Source organism: Phyllobates terribilis, unplaced genomic scaffold (assembly GCF_046119375.1).
Source record: "Phyllobates terribilis strain yellow unplaced genomic scaffold, ASM4611937v1 Scaffold_36__1_contigs__length_13169755, whole genome shotgun sequence".
NCBI classification, from domain to species: Eukaryota; Metazoa; Chordata; class Amphibia; order Anura; family Dendrobatidae; genus Phyllobates; species Phyllobates terribilis.
Genome location: NW_027362796.1, coordinates 8,117,689 through 8,145,044, shown reverse-complemented (window position 1 = coordinate 8,145,044; position 27,356 = coordinate 8,117,689). Strand labels below are relative to the sequence as shown.

At 44.0% G+C, this 27,356-nt stretch overlaps 1 protein-coding gene across 2 annotated transcripts in view; it reads left to right on the top strand.

The window, feature by feature from the left end:
- LOC141182822 (uncharacterized) overlaps positions 1-27,356 on the top strand; it is a 57,765-nt gene that overhangs the window by 14,167 nt on the left and 16,242 nt on the right. The window contains exon 8 of one of the 2 annotated variants that reach the window (XM_073660945.1): positions 26,860-26,870. In XM_073660945.1, coding sequence (XP_073517046.1) covers positions 26,860-26,870 — 11 coding nt within the window. Of the gene's footprint in view, positions 1-13,272; positions 13,339-26,859; positions 26,871-27,356 lie in introns of those variants that run through there. The other variant, XM_073660944.1, reaches the window with a different exon arrangement.

The window sequence follows — 27,356 nt, the reverse complement described above, 5'->3', positions numbered from 1 at the left end:
GCTTATTGCAGAAGCAATGGCAGCCCGTCCAACATCAACTCGCACTTGTCGGTGGTGCTTTGACACACAAACATCTTTCTTTGCGCATTTAATTTGATGAATACAGAGTTGGACAATGGCCTGATCTGCAATGCGGTTTGAGAAATAACATGCATAAGCATGTCCGATCCACATTAAATGGATCAGCCATAGAGTGCCCTGGAACCTTCCCCCACACTTTTCTTAGCCAGGACTGCTTCTCGGCAGGGTTGGACGGGCCCACCAGAGAACCGGAGACTCCTTCGGTGGGCCTTGGGTTCTCCTTCAGGAGAGTTCATAGTCCTGAGATGAGGCCATGATGATGATAGAGGCCACCATCTGCTTAGTTTTCTGTTACTTGGAATGCAAGCGCAAGTATGCAGCCACCCACGCACCCACAAGCCACAATACTAAACTGCCAGATTTCTGGACAGCTGTTTGCACTTGAAATATGGCCTTCTAGGCTCGTGGAGGTAGAAGCTTTTCACAATCTCATGCCAGCGGCAGCTGGGTGTCCATACTCGGTCCCTAGCCCCCACTATTTCTCCCGGTTTAGTCTCTGCCTTCCACAAGCACGGGTCCCACAACATTACCCTTGCCCTCCCCAGTGCACTTACTGGGAAGGACCGCCTAACCACAAACACGTGGACAGGTAAATGTGGCCAGGGACGGTACGGAGCCAGTACACAGCTTTTTTTTGCTGAGAGTTGTATTTAGCTCGGTGAAAGGACTGGCATAGAGGGAAATCTTATCTACTCTGGGTGTCATTTCTCCCAGGAAGTTCTCTAATGCAGCTTGTTGCAGAAGCAATGGCAGCCCGTCCAACATCAACTCGCACTTGTCGGTGGTGCTTTGACACACAAACATCTTTCTTTGCGCATTTAATTTGATGAATACAGAGTTGGACAATGGCCTGATCTGCAATGCGGTTTGAGAAATAACATGCACAAGCACGTCCGATCCACATAAAATAGCAGCCATAGAGTGTTCAGGAACCTTCCCCACACTTTTCTTAGCCAGGACTGCTTCTCGGCAGGGTTGGACGGTCCCACCAGAGAATCCTCTGGTGTGCCCTGGCTTCTACCTCAGGAGAGTTCATGATAGCGCTAACTTTGCAGCTGCTATGGGGCTCTTGAGCGGGGGAGAAAGGTGAGCCCTCAGAATCAAATCCTTTGGTGGGCACAGTGTTTTTCAATCTGAAACAGCTTCTTAGTGGGACTTGTATTTCACCACAGCCATATTCTTTAGCTCGGTGAAAGGACTGGCATAGAGGGAAACTGTATCTACTCTGGCTGTCATTTCTCCGTCACAAGGTTCCGCCCATTGTCACACACGACCATGTCTGGGTGTATGTTCAGCGGTGAGAGCCACTGATCAGGCTGCTGTGTTACAGCTTTCAACAACTCTGCAGCGCTGGGCGGTTTGTCACCTAAGTATTAAGCATATTATCTTCAGCACCGCCTGTTGCCGCTTGGCCAAGGCAGTGCTGTCAGCTTGTGACTGATGTGGTCATTTCGGAGATGGAGGAGGAGGTGCAGGAGCTGAACAATGTGATTATATTGGGGTTAAATATTGGGGTTAAAATTATTTTATACTAAAGAAAGATCCTATTGTTTTGGTTTTTTTTACGTTATTTTTTAAGACCAATGCATTCACCGTGAAATGTCATTTTAACATTTTACAACCTTATCTGGCAATGTGGTGGGTGACACATCATCAGACACATCCTGTTTTATTTATGACTCTGAAAGTCATAAAGCCTATTTTTATAGGGCCATCAGACGGCCCTTACTATTCTTAAAAGGCCAGCAGTCGGCCCTCGCTATTGTTAGAGAGCCGTCAGCCAGCTATGCTTTGTTGTTCCCATTATTAACAAGTGGGTCTCCTATACTGTTATTGCGTATGCAGTGACTGCAAGGGCTGCCAAAAATTTGGACGCAACCCAATACCCCTTTGAAGAGACCTAGAGGAGGGTCTTAGTAAAAAAACACATGAACATACTGTATAATTTTTTCTTTTTACGGGCATAAACACCCTTTAAAATAATTATGTGGGTGTTGCATCACTGATCACGGTCACCCTGGTGATATGGTGGTGGAGGTTGAGGAGAAGGAGGAGGACAAGAGCACATAGCCAAAATTAGGAAGCGTATACCCATGTGTGGGTGTGAGGAGGTGCATGGGAATACACCTCCCAAACAAAGACACTGAATTTGAGTTCATGTTACGCTGCTATCATTCGGTGGTGTTGAGAAGTCTGGCCCAATCCAGCCCTTGTTCATTTTTATAAGAGTCAGCCTGTCAGCATTTTCAGTTGACAGGCGGATGCGCTTATCAGTTATAATTCAACCAGCGTCACTAAAAACCCGCTCTGATAAAACGCTAACGGCAGGGCAGCCCAGGACCTCCAAGGCATAGAGAGCCAGTTCATTCCACGTATCCAGCTTGGATACCTAATAATTAAAAGGCACAGAGGAATCACGGAGGACGTTGGTACGGTCGGCAAGGTACTCTCTCAGCATCTTCCCAAACATTGCACTCCTTGTGAAAGTACCCCGCACTTGGGGCCTGTGCGATGGAAGGGTCTGAAAAAACTGTCCCAGAACTTTGACAGTGTTCCCCTGCCTCTGCTGGATTACATTTGTGTCTCTCTCGCCTGTACTCCTTGGTTGTTCAACAAACTATGACCTCTGCCACCAGCGTTTTCAGATGGGAATTTTTTTAATAGTTCCGCAACAAGGGCCTTCTGGTACTGCCCCCTTCTTGTAGACCTGTCCGCCTCAAGAATAAGAGATATAAAGTTCTCCTTGTAGCGTGGATCTAGAAGTGTCACCAACCAGTAATGACTGTCACCCAAAATTTTTAGAGTGCGAGGGTCATGGGAAAGGCAGCGCAACATATACTCAGCCATGCGTGCCAGACTGCTAACAGAGAAGACTTCCGTGTCCTCACCAAGAGGATGACTGACCATGCTCTCCTCCTCCTCCCCCTCTCTGGCCATCCACGCTGAACAGACGGTATGACAGCTGTGCAGGTAGTACCATCTATAGTGCATGAAACTAGCTCCTGTTCTTCCTCCTCCTCCTCCTCTTCCTCATTGTCATCAAATCCACATTGGGATAAGATGAGGCTGGGCTGTGTGTAATCACCCTGCTCCATCTCATCTTGTTCCGCCTGCAATGCATCCTCTTTGATTGTGAGCAGAGAGTGTTTCAGAAGACAGAGAAACGGGATGGTGATGCTAATTATGGCATCATCGCCGCTCACAATCTTGTTAGAGTCCTCAAAGTTTTGAAGGATGGTACATATGTCTGACATCAATGTCCACTCCTGAGGTCTTATGTTTGGAGTCTGAACTGAATACCGATGGCCTTGTTGATGCTGGTACTCAACAACTGTCCTCTTCTGCTCACAAATCCTTCCCAACATCTGCAGTGTAGAGTTCCAACGCGTGGGGACAACACATACCAGTCTGTGAGCCGGAAGCTGCAAACGCTGCTGAAACATGGCAAGGGCGGAAGCTGTAGGTGACTTTCTAAAATGGGCACACAGGCGGCGTACTTTAATAAGCAGATCCGGCAGCTCCCGGTAGGATTTGAGAAACCGCTGAACCATGAGGTTTAGCACATGGGCCAGGCATGGTACGTGTGTGAGCTCGCCTCACCTCAGAGCCGCCACCAGGTTCCGGCCATTGTCACACATGACCATGCCTGGCTGTAGGTTCAGCGGTGTCAGCCACAGATCTGCTTGCTCTTTCAGAGCTGTCCACAACTCTTCAGCATTGTGCGGTTTGTCACCTAAGCATATTAGCTTCAGCACAGCCTGTTGCCGCTTGGCTGAGGCAGTGCTGCAGTGCTTCCAGCTTATGACTGATGTGGTCATTTCAGAGATGGAGACTGAAGAGGAGGAGGAGGCTAAAGAGGATGAGGTGCAGGAGCTGTAGACTGTGGGGGCAACCCTGATTGACCTAGGGCCCGCAATCCTCGGCGTCGGGAGGACGTGTTCCGTCCCAAGGTCCGACTGGGTCCCGGCATCCACTATGTTAACCCATTTGCCGTCAGCGAGATGTACCATCCCTGCCGACAAGCACTTGTCCACGTGTCCGTGATTAGGTGGACTTTCCCGGTAACTGCGTTGTTGAGGGCATGGCTAATGTTTTGGGACACGTGCTTGTGTAATGCGGGGACGGCACACCGGGAGAAATAGTGGCGGCTCGGGACCAAGTACTGAGGGAAGGCCGCGCCATCAGGTTGCGGAATGCTTCTGTCTCCATGAGCCTAAAAGGCAACATTTCGAGCGCAAGCAGTCGTGAAATGTGGAAATTTAGTACTGTGGCCTGTGAGGCGTTGGCTGCGTATTTGCGCTTGCGTTCCAAGGACTGGGGTATGGACAACTGAATGCTGCGCTCGGACAAGGACGTGGACGTGCTACCTGATGCTGCTACTTGAGAGTGTGCAACGACAGGTGCAGGGCAGGAGGCATCTTCGCATGCACCATGGACAGAGGATTGGCTTGCATGCACAACAGCGGAAGAAGCAATGGAGCCACCCGCAGACACTGTTCCTGGACCCTGGGGTTCGGCCTGCAAAGTCAGGTGCTTTTCTGCCATGTGCCTGATCATGCTGGTGGTGGTCAAGTTGGTCGTTTTGCCACCCCTGCCACGGTTGCCTGCCTTCTTTCTGCGGCCACCACAATGCTTCTTCCTGCCTGTTGGGGTGCTCTGCCTCCCTCTCCCTGTGTGCTGCTGTCCTCGCTCTGCATGTCCTCCTGCCAGGTTGGGTCAGTTACTATATCATCCACCACCTCATCTTCCACTTCTGCACTCTGGTCCTAATCCTGACTTTCTGCCTATTGTGTCTCATCATCGTTCACCTCTTGTGACACTTTCCCACCGTCACCTTTGTGTGACCGTGGCTGCTCAAATAATTGAGCATCGCTCCATGCGATCTCCTCTTGCCCCACTTCAAGTGGACCGGGCGAGAGGGCCGAATCTATAAATGGGAAAGTAAACAGCTCTTCGGAGTGTCCAAGTATGGGATCAGTTGTCTCTGGGCACGGTGGGAGGAAGGAGGTTCAGGGTGAGGAATATGCGGTCCAGACTCACAGCTACTGAGACTTGACCATGGTGGTGGTGGTGGCTGAGTGACTGGAAGCATTATCTGCTATCCAACCAATAACCTTTTGACACTGCTCTGGGTTCAGTAGTCGTGTGCTGCAGTCCCCTATTAATTGGGACAGGAAGGTCAAGCGAAATGATGTGGGTGTTTGTTGTGGCACAATTTCAGCTTGCCCACGGCCTCAGCCTCTGCATGCACCATCATTACCATCACGTCCAGTTCCCCGTCCCTTGCCACGTGCCTTGCCCATTTTAAACGGAGGACAATATCTTCCACGCTCACGACAAATGACTGAATTTGGAGCGAACTTATATGTGATCCGTGTGACGGACAAACCTCAGTTTTAAATACCTGACCTGTAGGTAACTATTTTGAACAGCAAACTGGTGTCAATTGCTTCACTGACACACTGGAACAAATTTTTAATGGAGGCCAGAAATGGCAGTATTTTCTGAAAACGTATATGTGATCCGTGTGACGGAGAAAACACAGTTTTAAATACCTGGCCTGTAGGCAACTGTTTTGAACAGCAAACCAGTGTCAAAAACTTTGCTGACACACTGAAACATTTTTTTTAATGGAGGCCAGAAATGGCAGTATTTTCTGAAAACGTATATTTAATCTGTGTGATGCAGAAAACACAGTTTTAAATACCTGGCCTGTAGGTAAGTAGTTTGAACAGTAAACTGCTGTGAATTGCTTCACTTACACACTAAAGGAAATTTTTAATGGAGGCCAGAAATGGCAGTATTTTCTGACAACGTGCCTGCGCTCCTCAGTGTCTCTGAAGGATGGCATGCTGGATGGCAGCATTCTGCTACCATCCAGCCTGTCATCTCAATGCCGTCCCAGCGTGGAAGAATTCTCCTGCTCAAGCGGTGACATCATTAGCCGGCACTGCGTGCATAGGAGAATTCTCCCACGCTGTCAGTGACGTGCATGAGGTGAGCTGAGTTCATTGGACATGAACTCGGCTCATCTGGATGCCGTCACAGCCAGACACTGAGGAGCTTCACTGAGGAGCTTCTCAGTGTCTGCGGCATGGCAAGCTGGATGCCAGAGTTCTGCTGCGATCCAGCCTGTCATGTCAATGTAGCAGAGCTGAAGCCGCCCTGGGAACCATGGAAAGGTAAGGATGAGGTTGGTTTATTATTTTACTTTTATTGCAGGAGATCATTGGCTTCAGCTGGAATGGGCGTGACGGTAAGTAGAGTTTAATTTACAACATTAAAGAATTGCGTCTTTATTTCAATTAAAGGACTTTATTCTGTTTGTGTTTTTTTTAAACTTTCACTATGCAGTTAGTAATGGGGGTGTCTTATAGACACCTCTCCATTACTAACCTGGGCTTGATGTCAGCTGGCATTATAAGCTGACATCAACCCCAACCCTATTATCCCACTGCCACCGCTACAGGGCAGTGGGAAGAGCGAGGCTAAGTGCCAGAATTGGCGCATCCTATGGATGCGCCATTTCTGGGGCGGCTGATGGCTGGTGTTTCTAGCCTGGGAGGGGGCCAATATTCATGGCACCCTTCCTGGGCTATTAATATCAGCCCCCAGCTGTCTGCCTAGCCTTTGCTAGCTATTAAAATAGGGGGGACCACACGTCATTTTTTTTGGCGTCCCTCATTTTAATAGCTAGTAAAGGCTAGGTATTCAGCTGGGGGCTGATATTAGTAGCCTGGAAGCTCCGTGGGTATTACCCCCTTCCCAGGCTTCAAACATCTGCCCCAGCCGTCTGCTTAACCTCCGCTAGAGGCTAAAATTAAGGGGAACCCTATGCCAATTTTTTTTTTTTTTTTTAATAAATTCTTTATTTTTACAATGACAACTACAGTAACCAACAATGTCACTGTACTTATTATATGTGTGACTGACATGTTTCTATCTATCTAATCTATGTGTGATGCTCTATTCTTTCTGTTCTAAATTGTCGGGTACCGATGTATACCGCTGCTGAATTGCCGGCTTTTCATGTTTCACTGTGAGCACTGTTCCCATCGATTTGGGCAATCACTGTAATGCCAAAACCACCATGGCTGTGACATTACAGTGAGTGGCAGATAATCTCAGCATGATTGGTGCTCTAAATAGTGCCAAACATGCAGGACGGGGACCCGAGCTCCCGCCCGAGCATCTATAAAGTGCTCGGCGAGCTCCGAGCATCTTGAGAACTGAGATGGGCGGGCGAGTACCGAGCAGTGGCGAGCATGCTCGCTCATCACTAGTAAAGAATATTCTGAGTGGCATCTATAATGTCCTTGTCAGTCCAAAGTTTGTACACATGGACCATTCCTCCTTGACCATTGGGGACCTCAATCATGGGGTAACTCTGTGCCTCATCTATTCTAAGGAGTTTGGGACTAGTCACACTCCAATGGCTATAGACAGTACCACTACGGGTCAAACTATGGTATAACCTTATAGGAGACACTACATCCAGGTCTGGAATACTTAAATCCCCGGTCTGAGTTAACTCTATGGTAGGAGGAATGTCTCCAGACTCTGGAGCAGAGGGTGGTTGCACTTGCAGGGCAGGAGAGGAAGCGTGATAAGGTGGGGGTCTATTCGCAGCCATACATCTTCCTTATCACACAAGGGCATCATCTCAGTCCTTTTCTCCTGTTTTTTCTTTTGTTTACCATTTTCTCTTTTTCTTGCTTCACTTAACCATTTATTCACACTGGCAAGACCATACTTTCTTTTCTCCTTCTCATTACATTGTTGTATCTCTTGTACCAAATTTTCACATTTTGTCAAAGTAAGTTTATCATAAAATCTAAACTTTTTATGCCATTTATCAAGGTACTTCACACATTCAGGGTCTATTTTTTTGCATATACTTAATATCCCCTTCTAGTGTTCCCTTTTTATTGTCACACCAGACACAACCACAATCCACACTATTGCCTGAAACATTTCCCATGTTCACAACTTATATCCCAAACTCAAGACTGTTTGTTCAGCTTCGGTGGTATGTTCTTCCTGGTTGTGCAAGATTAAAGGGGCACCTGAATGGTCTATTTTTTAGAAACATACACAACTAGAGTGAAAAATTGTAAGAGTTAGGCCTATAAGTTTTTGGCCAACAAGAACACAATGGATATTTAATCTGAAGACTGTTATTTCCATGTATCATTATGAAAAAGGACCGTATCCAGTTTCATTCAAGGGTTACTTTCTTGATACAATCTTAACAACTTTCCAGCCTTCAGATGAAATTCATAATAACAATCCTACCTTACAATTGAGGGCAAGACATTAAAATATAGCTGTGGATCTACGTCCCATAAGGACGAAGGTAAAACAACAAGATGAGATATATGTACAAGGTAAATCCTTGCACAATAGATGTCTACCCACTTGTAAGAAGTCTGACAAATATCAGTGGAATTCATATGTCATTAATAAGATAGAAGATTCTACTGGTTTCTTATTACTGTTACTAATACCCAGGATCTAAATAATCCTCGCTGATTACACTATGTCCTAGGTATATACCAGCTTGAATCTCTATATCCTGCCACCTTCGTCCAATAAAGGTTTATAACAGTACAAGCACACAATATACAACAATTTCCACAGTTAGAGACTGGACATACAATATATGTCTCTGTGTATGTGTGTAATAGACAAGAAAAACATATAAGACAAAAGATAAAAGTTCCCTCGTACTCCTAGAGCTGAAGTGCTGAGATAAAGTCTATTGACACCGCCTCTTTATTTCCAGAGACGTTCCCGTTCTTAAAATCAGGTATTCAGAGCACCACCGGCGCGGACTCTATGAACTCCTCAGTGTTATTAAGAGAAAAACACATAACAATACAACAGCAAATATTCTCTATTTAGGGATCAGATGGCGTGTACCTTGGTGTTTTAAACATCACAATAACCTATGAGTTGTCTCCAGTCCACAAATGACTGTCAACCACACCTAAGTGGACTCCCTTATACACTCAGGATTTTATATTTCAATCCTTATACATTCACTCAAGAGATCATTCAAGGAGTCTCATATGTAACATAAAACATGTTTATGGCGTTTTAGTTCTACAAAAAACAAACAAATGAAAACTGCACATTCAACAGGAATCAAAATTCAACAAACTACAGAAGACAAAGCAAAATACCGGTAAAAAGTAATCTTATATTGAGCTCTTATATTGGGTTAATCCAGTGGATTCTTTAATCCCCGGGGGTCCTCGACCCTCACCATCTAGATAAATTTAACGTGCACACAGAGTTTTTTATTCCACCGTAGCTTTCTCACATTGGCTGTGTACCCATTCTACAAAATTTCTTACAACAACTAACAAACTCCAATCACATTTATGGAGTTTCGCAACTTACAGGAGTTTTACAACCCCAATTGCATGTGAACAACTTCCAACTTACAGGAGCCTACAAACTCCAATTGCAAATGTTCACAATCACAGTCGCCAAATCAATTTCTAGAATAACATCAATACTGGATTAACAAAGTTACCAAATTGAATGGTCTTACCTGTATTCAGATATAGACGATTCCCAGAGATCCTTGAACTATACTAAATCCGTCACTCTCCCTCAGTCCGGGATAACTGACAATGCCTCTGTTGACACCAAATTTGAAGGTGGAGGACTTACTACAAGAGTTACAAAACTCCCCCGTCCACAGTTTGCAGTCCTCACCGGTGAGGGAAAGATGTTGGATTCCCGGTCAACGCACCAAAATGTCAGTGGAGTTTTCTTCCTTACCAATTAGAAATCGTCCACACCTGAATTCGCAAGATAATTTGTTGTTTAGTTATTTTGTAGCAAGGAGACAAATTGATAGCCACAAAATCAAATGTCTACCCCATTGTCAATTTGTTTGAGTTTAAGTAGACACTGAAAGGCGTGTATTCTACTTCTGTAAACTTACAGAAAGAGATAAAGAACATATGGACAGAAAAGATATGAAGACCCTCTAGTTTTGACTAAGCATCTAATTAAAGAGATAAGAAAGTGAAAACACTATTTTCAGGAGATCAGCAGATATTCACAAACTTTAGAAGATACACTCCTCATTCTTATTTCAACTGAATGTCATTTTACATCTAAAATGCCTTATATACAATAAATAATAAAATAAGCAATGACTTTATTACAATTATTATAACACATTGTATGTGTGGGCTTGGCAGGGGCAATAAATGGTCCATGTTTACTCAAACAGATAACACAAAAAAACAAACATTCACACAAAGGGGTAGTATTAAGTAATGTTTGCCATATGCATGGAGAACAATACCGGGCAACACATGGCCACCTAATGGTTGATACATGTAATGTTTAATTTTGGCACAGATATTATGGATCCAAAACCCCAAAAGCCAAGAAAACTTACACTCGCCTTGCAACATACAGTTAATACATTGGATTATATATGTGAAAATTTATCCATAAGGGTAAAAATTCAAAGGCATCAAATTCACTTCACATATGGTGCAATGCAAGAAGCAGAAATAAAATAAATGCTAGCAGAAAGTTACAAGGCCATGGAAGGGAAATCCAAACAATATTGCACTTTGTTTTGGTGCAAAAATTTAAAAGGATCTGGCCAAACAAATAACCACACATACTGGATGTACACATGGCAGCTAATTTATTTCATTTTTTAAAAATGAACTAACACTTTAACCCCTTTAAAGCCCAAGACGTACTAATACGCATCTGCCCCCTGGGCTTTAAGAGCCTGATATGTATTAGTACGTCATCACGATCGCACACAGGCTGTGCGGGCGCGATCGCCGCCGGGTGTCAGCTGATTGTCACAGCTGACACCCGGTACTAGGTGCAGGGAGCGGTCCCGCATCACTCCCGGCACATTAACCCCCGCAATGCTGCGATCGAAGTTGATCGCAGCATTTCGGTGGCAAGGGGAGATAATCGCATTACTCACCTCCTCTTCCGGGCTCCAGCGCTGTCGCGGCTTCCCGGATGTTGCCATTGACGACCCGATGTCGTCATGCCAACATCCGAGTCACCAGACAGCAGGAAAATATTTTGGTCATGCGCAGTGCATGATCAAACTATCTTCTCCCTGTGAAGCGCTGACAGCCTGCATAGCACAGGGATGGTGCTCCATTACTGTGCTATGCAGGCAATCAGAATAAAAAAAGTGAAAGTCCCAGAGTGGGACAAAGTATAAAAGTAAAAAAAAGTGTCAAAGTGAAAAAAAAAATAGAATTTTTTGTTGTAAAAATATTTAAAAAAAATAATCCACCAAAAATAAAAATATAATGTACCCATCAATAAATATTATTATGACAAAAAACAAACAATAAAGGTACACATATTTGGTATCGCCGCATCCAGAACGACCTGACCTATAAAATTGTCCCACTAGTTAACCCCTTCAGTGAACACGGTAAAAAATAAATAAATAAAAAAGCGAAGCAAAAACAATGCTTTATCATCATACCGCCAAACAAAAAATGGAATAACACGCGATCGAAAAGACAAATATAAATAAAAAAACAGCCATACAGCTCCATCAGCCGAAAAATAAAAAAGTTATAGCTCTCAGAATAAAGCGATACAAAAAAATTATTTTTTCTAGAAAATAGTTTTTATTGTGTAAAAGCTCCAATACATAAAAAAATGATATAAATGTGGTACCACTGTAAACGTACTGACCCGAAGAATAAAGCTGCCTTATCAATTTTACCACACGCGGAACAGAATAATAAAAAAAAAAAAAACAATTCCTGAATTGTTTGTTTTTGTTTATTCTGCCTCCCAAAAATCGGAATAGAAAGCGATCAAAAAATGTCACGTGCCTGAAAATGGCACCAGTAAAAACTCATCCTGCAAAAAACAAGCTGTCACATGACTCTGTCTGCCAAAATATGGAAAAATTATAGCTCTCAAAATATGGCGATGCAAAAACTAGATTTTACAAAAAAAATGCGTCTTTTAGTGTGTGACAGCTGTCAATCATAAAACCTCAATATGATTCTGGCATCTCTGTAATCGCACCGACTCGAAGAATAAAGTCGTCTAATCACTTATACCGCACGAGGAATGGTGTAAAAAATAAACTCTCGGTTTAGGGTTCTGCTAGGGTTAGGGTTGTGGTTGAGGTTAGAGTTGTGCTAGGGTTAGGGTTGGGGTTAGGTTAGGGTTAGGGTTGGGGTTAGGGTTGGGCTAGGGTTAGGGTTGGGGTTAGGGTTGGGGTTAGGTTAGGGTTGGCGTTGGGCTAGGATTGGGGTTGGGGTTGGGCTAGGATTAGGGTTGGGGTTGGGCTAGGGTTAGGGTTGGGATTTTTTCAAAAGTAAAAAAAAAAAGATGACGATATGGCGACTAGGGTTGAGCGCAAGTGCTTTTTATTTTCACGGCTCCATGTTATAAACTTCTGTAAAGCACTTGGGGGCTCAGGGTGCTCACCACTCATCTAGATAAGTTCCCTGAGGGGTCTAGTTTCCAAAATGGTGTCACTTGTGGGGGGTTTCCACTGTTTAGGCACATCAGGGGCTCCCCAAACGCAACATGGCGTCCGCTAATTATTCAAGCAAATTTTACATTCAAAAAGTCAAATGGCGCTCCTTCCCTTCCGAGCCCTGCCGTGCGCCCAAACAGTGGTTTTTCCCTACATATTGGGTATCTGTGTGCTCAGGGGAAATTGCACAACTAATTTTGGGGTCCATTTTTTCCTGTTACCCCTGCAAAAATAAAAAAAATTGTGTCTAAAGTAACATTTTTGTGAAAAAAGTTAAATGTTCATTTTTTTCTTCCACATTCCAAAAATTCCTGTGAAGCACCTGAAGGGTGGTCCCTAAAAAAATGGTTTTGTAAATTTTGTTAGAAAAATGAGAAATCGCTGGTCAACTTTTAACCCTTATAGCTCCCTAATAAAAAAAAATGGACATGTCTCCATGTGGAGCACAAGGACACACAGTCCGTGAAAAAACACGGAGATGTACACAGACCCATAGATTTGAATGGATCTCCATGTGTCAGTGTCTCCGGTACGTGTGGAAACTGTCACCACTCCTACCGGAGATACTGATGTGTGAAAGAGGCCTCAATCCCTCCTGACCCCACACATAAACTTCAGCTCATCCAGCACCATGACAACCAGCACAGCAGAGTCCTGCATCCACTGAGGTCCCTGATCATGTGACCCCTGACTCCTCCCCTCCTGTGACCTCATCACAGGTCCTGTGCGCGCAGGTGGAGGTATGTGGAGACCCCCATTACTGGGCGCAGGGGGCATTAACCCCTTCAGCACGGAGACTCTTTTGGTGTCTTGTGTTGCCCCTTTATAAGAATCATAAGGTTTTTGTTCTGTTTCCTGTAATAGATACATACGACCCAACTATGGAGACAGGAAGGGAGGAAACTTATTGTTCTCATAGTACAGGGCCCCTTTACTGCCCCCACAGTGTAATGGCCCCAATATGCCCCTTATGTAGTATGTATGATGCCCCCACAGTGTAATGCCCCCATTATACCCCTTATGCAGGATGTATGATGCCCCCACACAGTGTAATGCCCCCATTATGCCCCTTATGCAGGATGTATGATGACCCCACACTGTGTAATGCCCCCATTATGCCCCTTATGCAGTATATATGATGCCCCCACACAGTGTAATGCCCCCATTATGCCCCTTATGCAGTATGTATGATGCCCCCACAGTGTAATGCCCCCATTATACCCCTTATGCAGGATGTATGATGACCACACACAGTGTAATGCCCCATTATGCCCCTTATGCCGGATGTATGATGACCCCACACTGTGTAATGCCCCCATTATGCCCCTTATGCAGTATATATGATGCCCCCACACAGTGTAATGCCCCCATTATGCCCCTTATGCAGTATGTATGATGCCCCCACACAGTGTAATGCCCCCATTGTGACCCTTATGCAGTATATATGATGCACCCACATAGTGTAATGCCCCCATTATGCCCCTTATGCCGTATGTATGATGCCCCCACACAGTATAATGTTCCCACAGTACCGCCATCCCTCCCCACACTGTATAATGTTCCCACAGAACCGCCATCCCCCCACATACAGTATAATGTTCCCACAGTACCGCTATCCCTCCCCACACAGTATAATGTTCCCACAGTACTGCCTGAGGTCCTGCAGTTAGAATAAGTCCTGAAGTTTAAGGGTACTTGCCCATGATCCGGACTAGCAGTGTTTTGGACGAAGCTCACCTGCGCTGCGTCCAAAATGCTGCATTCTACAGTAGAAGTAGAGTGGATGGAATTTCTATAAATCCCATGCCCACTGTGCTTCTGTTAGACTCTGCGCAAACTGACCTGCGGCATGGGTCTACGAGCCGCAGCATGTCAATTTCTGTTGCAGAGATGCCAGTCTCCGCAACAGAAATTTCCACAATACATTGTATAGGATGCATTAAATCTGCATGGTTCAGTGAACAAATGCGTACTGAAGTGCGTGATTAGAACTCAGCGCTTTGGACGCAGCCAAATAACTCTGCATCCAAAGCGCTGCTGGTTCCTGATCATGAGAACGTAGCCTTACAGTTGGAAAAATCCCTCTAGAAAATGTTTTTACCTTTGCCTGCTCCCCTCCATGTAGACTCTCGAGCATGTATACTTGCATGTAGGGGAGCAGGCCTTACTAGATATCGAGGCTTTGTACAGTAATATACCGCATGAGGATGGTATCAGAGGAGTAAGACATTTCTTGAAATCGAGATCAGTAGAGTGTAGCAGACATAATGACTTCATGGAGGATCTTCTAAAATTCACTCTTACTCATAACTTCTTTCTTTTTGACAGGAAGTACTTCCACCAGCTCAGGGGTACTGTGATGGAGAGCCCCTGTGCCCCCTTGTATGCTAACCTATTACTGGGCTGGTGGGAGGAAACCACAATATTCAGGGATGATCATAAGTGGTGACATCCATGTATTGGGGTGTGGTATAGATATATTGACATTTTTATCATCTGGTCTGGGACGAGTGAACAATTTCTTGAATTTGTCTGGGAACTCAATATCTATAGAGTGGGCCTGAGATTTATATCAGAGGTTAATTATAACCAGTTGCCTTTCCTGGATGTACTAATCAAGAAAGAACGGGATGGGACCCTAGGGACACTCATCTATCATAAACCTATGAGCACTATTAAACTATTGAAGTGGGATAGTCACCACCCCATCCCACTAAAAAAAGGAATACCCAAGGGACAATTTTTACAGTTGAGAAGGAATTGTTCTAATGTCACAGATATTAATATACAGGCAATAGACATGCATGAACACCAGATTCAGGGAAAAAGGTACCCACAGTACATTTTGGATTCCGCACGATCGTTTGCAGAAAAACGGAAGAGACAGACAATCCTCCATACCTAACCAAGACACCAAGAAAAGATGGGATAACACAAGTAGTAGGAACTGACGACAATAGAGTGACCATATCTTTAATATACTCCAGAAAAGACTAGGATATAATTGTGGCCGACACGGACCTGCGTGGTTCTGTGGTATCTACTCCTACAATAACTTTCAGAAAGGGTCGTTCATGACAAGTAGCGCAGGCACAGTACATTACTGTAGACACACTTCATTCTATATGTCCTATGTCAATTCACCAATAGTAATAGATCTCCTAGTCTGGGGAGCGGTTTTGGATGAAGTGAGATATTTAAGCATGGACACCTGGCTATTAGGCGCACTATGCTGAACTTCATGAATTAACATCCTTGTATCAAGCCTTCTGATGAACCTGTGGGAGAACCGCGTCAAAGCGGATTAATTAACCCCTTTACTACCCAAGGTGGTTTGCACGTTAATGACTAGGCCAATTTTTACAATTCTGACCACTGTCACTTTATGAGGTAATTACTCTAGAACGCTTCAACGGATCTCACTAATTCTGACATTGTTTTTTTAGTGACATATTGTACTTCATGATTGTGGTAAAATTTCTTCAATAACACTTGCGTTTATTTGTGAAAAAAATGGAAATTTGGCGAAAATTTTGAAAATATAGCAATTTTCAAAATTTTAATTTTTATGCCCTTAAATCAGAGAGATACAGTACAGACCAAAAGTTTGGACACACCTTCTCATTTAAAGATTTTTCTGTATTTTCATGACTATGAAAATTGTATATTCACACTGATGGCATCAAAACTATGAATTAACACATGTGGAATTATGTACACTGTGTTCCAAATTATTATGCAAATAATACTTTCTCAGATTTTCAAATAACTATTAGAGTACAATTGAAAGGTTTTTGTACAAACTGCCTATGATAACAGTATATTTTTAAAAAAATAAAAAACTCAAACTGCACTTAAAATGCATGTTCCAAATTATTATGCACAGCAGAGTTTTCAACCTTTTCATTTTAATAAAGAACAAAAAAATGGTCATTTTTGAAATTATAAGCGTTAGCAGGTTATTACAAACTGAAATCAAACAGTTTTCAACTCAAAACTTTATTCTAGGTGATGGTACATCAACCAGCCATCCTCCACTCCATACATCTGGACCATCGAGATCATTTCATGCATGATAATGCCCCGTCTCATGCTGCACATAACACATCTGCATCTCTGGCTGCTATGGGCATAAAAGGGGACAAACTTATGGTGTGGCACCCATGCTCCCCTGACCTCAACCCCATTGAGAACCTCTGGAGCATCATCAAAAGGAGTGTCTATGATGGCGGGAGGCAGTTCACATCTAAGCAACAGCTCTGGGAGGGTATTCTGTCCTCATGCAAAACAATTAAAGCAGAAACCATCCAAAACCTGACAAATTCAATGGACGAGAGAGTTCAGAAGCTCCTTTTGAACAAGCGGTCCTATGTGCAAATGTAACATCACCTAGAATAAAGGCAGTTATCATAGGCAGTTTGTACAAAAACCTTTCAATTGTACTCTAATAGTTATTTGACTGGAAAATTACAATGACTGCAATTCATATAGGTAATTTGGGAAAATCTGAGAAAATATTATTTGCATAATAATTTGGAACACAGTGTAGTTAATAAAAAAGTGTGAAACAACTGAAAATATGTCTTATATTGTAGGTTCTTCAAAGTAGCCACCTTTTGCTTTGATGACTGCTTTGCACACTCTTGGCAGTCTCTTTATGAGCTTCAAGAGGTAGTCACCGGAAATGGTCTTCCAACAATCTTGAAGGAGTTCCCAGAGATGCTTAGCACTTGTTGTCCCTTTTGCCTTCACTCTGCGGTCCAGCTCACCCCCAAACCATCTCGATTGGGTTCAGGTCTGGTGACTGTGGAGGCCAGGTCATCTGGCGTAGCACCCCATCACTCTCCTTCTTGGTCAAATAGCCCTTACACAGCCTGGAGGTGTGTTTGGGGTCATTGTCCTGTTGAAAAATAAATGATGGTCCAACTAAACGCAAACCGGATGGAATAGCATGCCGCTGCAAGATGCTGTGGTAGCCATGCTGGTTCAGTATGCCTTCAATTTTGAATAAATCCCCAACAGTGTCACCAGCAAAGCACCCCTACACCATCACACCTCCTCCCCCATGCTTCACGGTGGGAACCAGGCATGTAGAGTCCATCCGTTCACCTTTTCTGCGTCGCACAAAGGCACGGTGGTTGGAACCAAAGATCTCAAATTTGGACTCATCAGACCAAAGCACAGATTTCCACTGGTCTAATGTCCATTCCTTGTGTTCTTTAGTCCAAACAAGTCTCTTCTGCTTGTTGCCTGGCCTTAGCAGTGGTTTCCTAGCAGCTATTTTACCATGAAGTCCTGCTGCACAAAGTCTCCTCTTAACAGTTGTTGTAGAGATGTGTCTGCTGCTTGAACTCTGTGTGGCATTGACCTGGTCTCTAATATGAGCTGCTGTTAACCTGCGATTTCTGAGGCTGGTGACTCGGATAAACTTATCATCAGAAGCCGAGGTGACTCTTGGGCTTCCTTTCCTGGGGCGGTCCTCATGTGAGCCAGTTTCTTTGTAGTGCTTGATGGTTTTTGCAACTGCACTTGGGGACACTTTCAAAGTTTTCCCAATTTTTCGCACTCACTGACCTTCATTTCTTAAAGTAATGATGGCCACTCGTTTTTCTTTACTTAGCTGCTTTTTTTCTTGCCATAATACAAATTCTAACAGTCTATTCAGTAGGACTATCAGCTGTGTATCCACCTGACTTCTGCACAACACAACTGATGGTCCCAACACCATTTATAAGGCAAGAAATCCCACTTATTAAACCTGACAGGGCACACCTGTGAAGTGAAAACCATTTCCGGTGACTACCTCTTGAAGCTCATCAAGAGAATGCCAAGAGTGTGCAAAGCAGTCATCAAAGCAAAAGGTGGCTACTTTGAAGAACCTAGAATATAAGATATTTTTTCAGTTGTTTCACACTTTTTTGTTAAGTATATAATTCCACATGTGTTAATTCATAGTTTTGATGCCTTCAGTGTGAATGTACAATATTCATAGTCATGAAAATACAGAAATTTTTTTAAATGAGAAGGTGTGTCCAAACTTTTGGTCTATACTGTATGTCACACAAAATAGTTAATAAATAACACTTCCCTCATGTCTACTTTACATCAGCACAATTTTGGAACCAAATTTTTTTTTTATTAGGGAGCTAAAAGGGTTAAAAGTTGACCAGCGATTTCTCATTTTTCCAACAAAATTTACAAAACCATTTTTTTAGGGACATCACATTTGAAGTCACTTTGAGGGGTCTTTATGACAGAAAATACCCAAAACTGCACCTCTTAAGGTGCTCAAAAACACATTCAAGAAGTTTATTAACCCTTTAGGTGCTTCATGAATATTTGAAATGTGGAAGAAAAAAGTTAACATTTAACTTTTTTCACAAATATGTTACTTTAGGCCCAATTTTTTTTATTTTCACAGGGGTAACAGGAAAAAATGAAACCCAAAATTTGTTGTGCAATTTCCCCTGAGCAGGCAGATACCACATATGTGGGGAATAAACACTGTTTGGGCGCATGGCAGGGCTCGGAAGGGAAGGAGCGCCATTTGACTTATTCGAATGTAAAACTTGCTTGAATAATTATCGGACGCCATGTTGCGTTTGGGGAGCCTCTGATGTGCCTAAACAGTGGAAACCCCCCACAAGTGACACCATTTTGGAAACTAGACCCCTCAGGGAACTTATCTAGATGTGTGGTGAGCACTTTGAACCTCCAGGTGCTTTACAGAAGTTTATAACATGGAGCCGTGAAAATAAAAAAATCTAACTTTTTCCACAAAAATGATGTTTTAGCCCCAATTTTTTTATTTTCACAAGGGTAGATGGAGAAAATGGACCCCAAAAACTTTTGTGCAATTTCTCCTGAGTACGCCAAGACCCCATATGTGGGGAAAATACAGTGTTTGTTCGCATGGCAGAGTTCAGAAGGGAAGGAGCACTGTGTGACTTTTTGAATGCAAAATTGGCTGGAATTGAGAGTGGACGCCATGTCGCGTTTGGAGAGCCCCTGATATGCCTAAATAGTGGAAACCCCCCACAAGTGACCCCATTTTGGAAACTACACCCCTCAAGTATTTTATCAAGGGGTATAGTGAACATTTTGAACCCAGAGGTACGACACAGAATTTGATAACATTAGGTCATCATATTGAATAAGTTGTCATTAGTCTTGAGCGCAAGTGCTCACTAGTTGAGTTTGCATCGGGTACTCAGGTATGCACCATGTATCGCGGCTGCTCGAGTGACATGCTCGAGTGCCCGCTCGCATGTTTCACGGTTATTAGACACCCGTAAAAAAACATGCGGGGATCGCTCGTGCATGGCAGGCAGTCCCCACAAGTTTTTTTGGGCCGCGAAGCATATGGGGCGGAGACTCGAGCATGTCCCTCGAGCATCCGCGATACTCAGTGCATGCCCGAGCACCCAATGCAAACTCAAGTAGTGAGCACTTGCACTCAACACTAGTCACCATATCGTCATCTTTTTTTTTTTTTTACTTTTGAAAAAAATCCCAACACAACCCTAACCCTAGCCCAACCCTAACCCTAGAATTTATTTTTTACGCCGTTTCTCGTGCGGTATAAGTGATTAGACGACTTTATTCTTCGGGTCGGTGCGATTACAGCGATACCAGAATCATATGGGGTTTTTATGATTGACAGCTGTCACACACTAAAAGGCACATTTCGTTTTGCAAAATCTAGGTTTTGCATCGCCATATTTTGAGAGCTATAATTTTTCCATATTTCGGCCGACAGAGTCATGTGATGGCTCGTTTTTTGCAGAACTAGTTGACGTTTTTATTGGTACCATTTTCAGGCTTGTGACATTTTTTGATTGCTTTCTATTCTGATTTCTGGGAGGCAGAATAAACAAAATCCGACAATTCAGGAATTGTTTTTTTGTTTGTTTGGTTTTATGCTGTTCCGCGTGTGGTAATATTGATAAGGCAGCTTTATTCTTCGGGTCAGTACGTTTACAGCGGTACCACATTTATATAGTTTTCTATGTTTTGGTGCTTTTACACAATAAAACCTATTTTGTAGAAAAAAAAATTTTTTGCATTGCTTTATTCTGAGAACTATAACTTTTTTATTTTTCGGTTGATGGAGCTGTATGGCGGCTTGTTTTTTGCGGGACAAGATGACGATTTCAGCGGTACCATTTTTATTTATATTTGTCTTTTCGATCGCGTGTTATTCCATTTTTTGTTTGGCGGTATGATGATAAAGCATTGTTTTTTGCTTCGTTTTTTATATTTATTTTTTACCGTGTTCACTAAAGGGGTTAACTAGTGGGACAGTTTTATAGGTCAGGTCGTTCCGGACCCGGCGATACCAAATATGTGTACTTTTATTTTATTTTTTTTCATAAAAATATTTATTGATGGGTACATTATATTTTTATTTTTGGTAGATTATTTTTTTTATTTATTTATTTATTTTTCATTTTTTAACACTTTTTTTACTTTTATACTTTGTCCCACTATGGAACATTCTCTTTTTTTTACTCTGATCACCTGTATAGAGATAGAACACCATCCCTGTGCTATACAGGCTGTCAGCGCTGCAGATGCAGAAGACACTTTGGTCATGCACTGCACATGACCAAAGTATCTTCCTGCTGTCTGGTGACCCGGATGTTGTCATGACACCCCATCTCCTGAAGTGAAGTCAAGTCATTGTAGGACCTCAAAGTCTGAGAGTCCCAGATAGATATTTGGTATTTATACAGCTTCCACAATGGATACGCATAACATTTGCCGCATAAAGGCCTCAGGTGAATCTCAATGATAACTGCAGCAGGTAGTATTCAGAAATTTATACATTCAAGTTTAAACATCATCATAAAAATATTATGGTCCAAATAATGCTCAGATACTTAATGCAATAGAGCTGAGATATCATGTAAATATTCGATAGAAATGTTTTTACCCCTAGGTGAGGTTGACCAGGCAACAATATGCAGATATAATCCTAGAGGATGCCAAGGTATAGTCCTACACTCAATGCTTCCAAGGGAAGCAGAGATAACATGTAAACTGATAGCTCCCTCAAAGACAGTCAACTCTCATTGCTGAGTAGCCCCCCAAAAATAAAAGAGGTGGAATTTATTAAGCCCAATTGACAACGATTGGCTTGAGAGAGGTTATATGAACCAAAAAGTTGCCATTTGGGCATAATAAAGTCCATCTTTATTTCAATTTTGTAAGTTTTAGAGTGCTGCCTTCTATTTATAATATTAAAAAAAAAATTAAAATATATATAGTAGTAGATCAGTTCACTTGGCTGCATATTGTTACGAACGTGGTTTGTGGAGCCACTGTGCCACGGACCGAGGAGTGCTTGGAGTGGTGTAACTAGGGGCCTCGCCAATCTGACCCTGGACGCACGGCAGCTTTACGTCTCCGCGATCCGAGAATAGACGAGGGCGGAGGCCTAGGTGATACTCCAGAACAGGCCAATGGCCGCCCAGCAGCTGCACCCAGGACCCAGTAGGACAGGTAGGATGGTGCCCATTAGCAGCACACAGGTGTTAGAACCCTCCTGTTTGTTTTTTCCATCTTGTTTTTTTGTGGACACGTGATCATCTGCCTTTATATTCCAGCTCCGCCCTTTTGGCTGTGCTGGACTTCAGTGTTTGACTGTTTCTCTAGCCAGGTGCTTCGGTGCCTTTCTCTGTCAGTTCGCTTGGTCCTTCTGGGACCTCTAGTACCTTTTTGTCAGTTTGTCTTTTTGTGTTTTGCAACAACTTCTCTGTTTAGGAGGTGTCCCATTTGTTCCAGTCCTTAGTTTTTTTAGGGACCCCTCCCTTTATGCTATAGGTCTCCGTTCAGACTAGCCGAGGACTGAGGCGGGTCTGTTAGCTAGGAACAGGCAGCCCGCTACTTCGTAGGGATTCAGCTTAGTCTTACTGTAGGGACAGCTTTCCCCTATCTTTCCTTAGTTCATGTTGCAGATCATAACAACAGGATAGCACCGGAGAGCATCAGGCTGGATTGCACCGGAGTGCAGCAGGCTTGGATTGCACCGGAGTGCATCAGGCTTGGATTTCACCGGAGTGCATCAGGCTTGGATTTCACCGGAGTGCATCAGGCTTGGATTTCACCGGAGTGCATCAGGCTTGGATTTCACCGGAGTGCATCAGGCTTGGATTTCACCGGAGTGCAGCAGGCTTGGTTTGCACCGGAGTGCAGCAGGCTTGGATTGCACCGGAGTGCATCAGGCTTGGATTTCACCGGAGTGCATCAGGCTTGGATTTCACCGGAGTGCATCAGGCTTGGATTTCACCGGAGTGCATCAGGCTTGGATTTCACCGGAGTGCATCAGGCTTGGATTTCACCGGAGTGCAGCAGGCTTGGTTTGCACCGGAGTGCAGCAGGCTTGGTTTGCACCGGAGCGCAGCAGGTTTGGTTTGCACCGGAGTGCATCAGGCTTGGTTTGCATGGAGTGCTATGCAACCTTTGCAATATAGACTGTAGAACAGGAAGGTTGCTCAGGCACCTCCCCAGCAGGGAGGAAGCAGTATACATTAGTTTAGGGTCACAAAGACAATTTTGTGTTTTCCATGAAAACTCATACTTTTATTTATCAAATGAGTTGCAAAATGATTAGAAAATATCGTCCGGACATTGACAAGGTTAGAAATAATGATTTTTATAAGAAAGAACAATTTTCTCCTTCAAACTTTGCTTTTGTCACAGAATCCTCCCTTTGCAGCAATTCCAGCATTGCAGACCTTTGTCATTCTAGCTGTTAATTTGCTGAGGTAATCTTGAGAAATTTCCCCCCATGCTTCCTGAAGCCCCTCCCACAAGTTGGATTTACTTGATGGGCACTTTTTGCGTACCATACGGTCAAGCTGCTCCCACAACCCCTCAATGGGGTTGAGATCTGGTGACTGCGCTGGCCACTCCATTACAGATAGAATACCAGCTGCCTGCTTCTTCCCTAACTAGTTCATGTATAATTTGGAGGTGTGCTTTGGGTCATTGTCCTGTTGTAGGATGAAATTGGCTCCAATCAAGTGCTGTCCACAGGGTATGGCATGGCGTTGCAAAATGGAGTGATAGCCTTCCTTTTTCAAAATCTGATTTACCTTGTACAAATCTGCCACTTTACCAGCACCAAAGCAACCCCAGACCATCACATTACCTCCAACATGCTTGACAGATGGCATCAGGCACTCTTCCAGCATCTTTTCAGTTGTTCTGCGTCTCACAAATGTTCTTCTGTGTGATCCAAACACCTCAAACTTTTGATTCGTCTGTCCATAAAACTTTTTTCCAATCTTCCTCTGTCCAATGTCTGTGTTCTTTTGCCCATATTAATATTTTCTTTTTATTAGCCACTCTCAGATATGGCTTTTTCTTTGCCACTTTGCCCTGAAGGCCAGCATCCTGGAGTCACCTCTTCACTGTAGACGTTGACACTGGCGTTTTGCGTGTACTATTTAATGAAGCTGCCAGTTGAGGAGCTGTGAGGCGTCGATTTCTCAAACTAGAGACTCTAATGTACTTGTATTGTTGCTCAATTGTGCAGCGGGGCCTCCCACTTCTCTTTCTACTCTGGTTAGAGCCTGTTTATGCTCTCCTCTGAAGGGGGTAGTGCACACCGTTGTAGGAAATCTTCAGTTTCTTGGCACTTTCAAGCATGGAATAGCCTCCATTTCTAAGAACGAGAATAGACTGTCGAGTTTCACATGAAAGTTCTCTTTTTCTGGCCATTTTGAGAGTTTCATAGAACAAACAAATGTAATGCTCCAGATTCTCAACTAGCTCAAAGGAAGGTCAATTTTATCGCTTCTCAAATCAACCAAACCGTTTTTAGCTTGGCTAACATACTTGTGAAGGGTTTTCTAAACATCCATTAGCCTTCTTACACAGTTAGCAAACACAATGTACCATTAAAATAATGGAGTGGTGGTTGTTGGAAATGGGCCTCTATACACCTATGTAGATATTGCAATAAAAACAAGACGTTTGCAGCTAGAATAGTCATTTACCACATTAACAATGTATATAGTGAATTTCTGATTCATTTAATGTTAGCTTCATTGAAAAAAAATGTGCTTTTCTTTCAAAAATAATGACATTTCTAAATGACCCCAAACTTTTGAACGGTAGTGTATATGTAATGTCCCACAGCCATTGGCTGGGAACATAATAGCAAGTGCACACGCTGACCCTTTAAGAGGGCGGAAGGCTGTCTTCCACTCATCTCCCCGGCGAATGCGGATTAGATTGTAGGTGCCTCTTAAATCTAATTTGGTGAAGAACCTGGTACCCCTTAATTGGTCAAACAACTCAGGGATTAGTGGGATAGGGTATTTATTTTTCACCGTGATTTGGTTGAGGCCCCGATAGTCTATACAGGGTCGGAGCGGTCCATCTTTCTTTTTAACAAAGAAAAATCCGGCCCCAGCAGGAGAAGAGGACTTCCGAACCCTGGCCAGATTCTCCTGAATTTATTCTGACGTAGCTTGAGTCTCAGCTGGAAACAGTGGATAAATTTGGCCTCTTGGGGGTGTAGATCCGGGAATCAAGTCAATAGGGCAGTCATACGACCTGTGAGGCGGCAAAGTCTCTGCTTCCTACTTGTCGAATACATCAGGAAAGGCCCAATAGTTGGACGGCAGACCAGGCCGCAAAGCTGGAGAAGACAGCGCCCTAGCTGGACGTACATTGTTCAGACACTTCTCATGGCAGGAATGTCCCCAGTGGAGCACCTCTCCAGTCCTCCAGTCCAACACAGGTTCATGTTGTCATAGCCATGGTAAGCCTAAGAGAAAGGCGTGAGACATGTGGGAAAGAACATAGAAGACTATCTTCTCAGTATGAAGCACCCCGATATGAACTTCAAGTGGCTCAGTAGCCAGACGAACCGTCTCCCGAAGAGTTCTCCCATTGACAGATGTTATTGCCAGATGGTTTTGGAGCAGATGAACTGGGATTTGGATGCGATCCACTACAGCCAGGAGGATAACATTTTCTGCTGCCCCGGGATTCAAATACGCAGTCTCCATAAACTGAGATTCACTGGTTGACACAGCCACAGTAAGGGTCAGGGGTAGAGAGGTGTCTTTTCTGTCTCGGGAGGCTTCTCCTACCAACCGTAGACGCTGGTGTTTTCCTGCCTCACAGGACAGGTGCGAATGAAGTGGCCCATTTCTCCAAATGCAGGCACTGGCCTTTAGCGCGGCGATCCCTCTGTCACTGGCGAGTGCAAAGCGGTCGACCTGCATGGGTTCAGGTGAGGCCTCGACAGGGGATGACGGAGGAACAAGCGGCCCTTGGAAGGTTGGAGCCAGGCAGCATGATCCTCTCTCATGTGCCACCTCTTAGGTACGCTCTCAGAGGTCCTCGATGGTAGTTGGTAGGTCTCAACCGACTAGCTCATCCTTAATATTTCCAGAAAGCCCCTCCCAGAACGTCACCATCGAAGCTTTGTTTTTCCAGTCGAGTTCAGATGCCAGAGTGCGGAAGCGTACCGCATATTGTCCCACAGATGAATTGGACTGACGTAAACGGAGAAGAGCGGAAGCTGAAGAGGTGGTCTGCCTGGGTTCATCGAATGTTTAGTGAAAAGACTCCAAGAATGCCGGAAAATTGGAGATGATCGGGTCCTCTCTCTCCCATAATGAGTTCAACCACGTCAGGGCCTTGCCTCCAAGGTGCGACATAATGAATGCTACCTTTGTTCGGTCCGAAGGGAAGAGGTGAGGAAGAAGTTTAAAATGTAGCCAGCACTGATTGATGAACTCTCGGCAGAGCTTCGGATTGTTATCAAAGCGTGGTGGAGCGGCGAGTCGGGGGCGAGTTGGGGGCCTGAACCTCGAGCTAAGCAAACAGACTGAGAAGGTTCCAAAGAAGATATGGCTCCTTAAAAATGGGGGGACTCTGGAGAGATGTTTATGGCCTCCAACTTGGTAGTCAGGGACTGTAACTGCATTGACAACTTCTTCTGCACGCCTTTCTGTTGGCAGAGCTCTTGGTACATGGTCTGATCGGACGGGATCCAGGGTCCAGCGGAGTGCATGGCCTGAGCAAACTGTCACGAACGTGGTTTGTGGAACCACTGTGCCACGGACCGAGGAGTGCCTGGAGGGGCTTTGACCCAATCTGACCCTGGATGCACGGCGGCTCTATGACTCCGCGACCCGAGGGAGGTGGCCCAGGTGGTCAGGTAGGATGGTGCACAAGAGTGGCACACAGAATAGCATCGGAGAGCATCAGGGTGGGTAGCACCGGAGTGTGGCAAGGTTTCACTAAAGTGCAGCAGGCTTGGTTTGCACCGGAGTGCAGCAGGCTTGGTAGCATAAAGTAGTACACAACCTTTACAACATAGACTGTAGAACAGGAAGGTTGCTCAGGCACCTCCCCAGCAGGGAGGAAGCAATATACGGTATACAGTTGAACTCAAAAGTTTACATACTCCGGCAGAATTTTTGCCTTCTTGGCCTTGTTTCAAAGAATATGAATGATAACAAAAAAACGTTTTCTCCACTCATGGTTATTGATTGAGTGAAGCCATTTATTGTCAAACTACTGTGTTGTCTCTTTTTAAATCTTAATGACAACCAAAAACATCCAAATGACCGTGATCAAAAGTTCACATACCCTGGTGATTTTGGCCTGATAACATGCTCAGAATTTGACACAAATGGGTTTGAATGGCTACTAAAGGTAACATCCTCACCTGTGACCTGTTTTCTTGTAATCAGAATGTCTGCATAAAAGCTGAGTGCGTTTCTGGGAT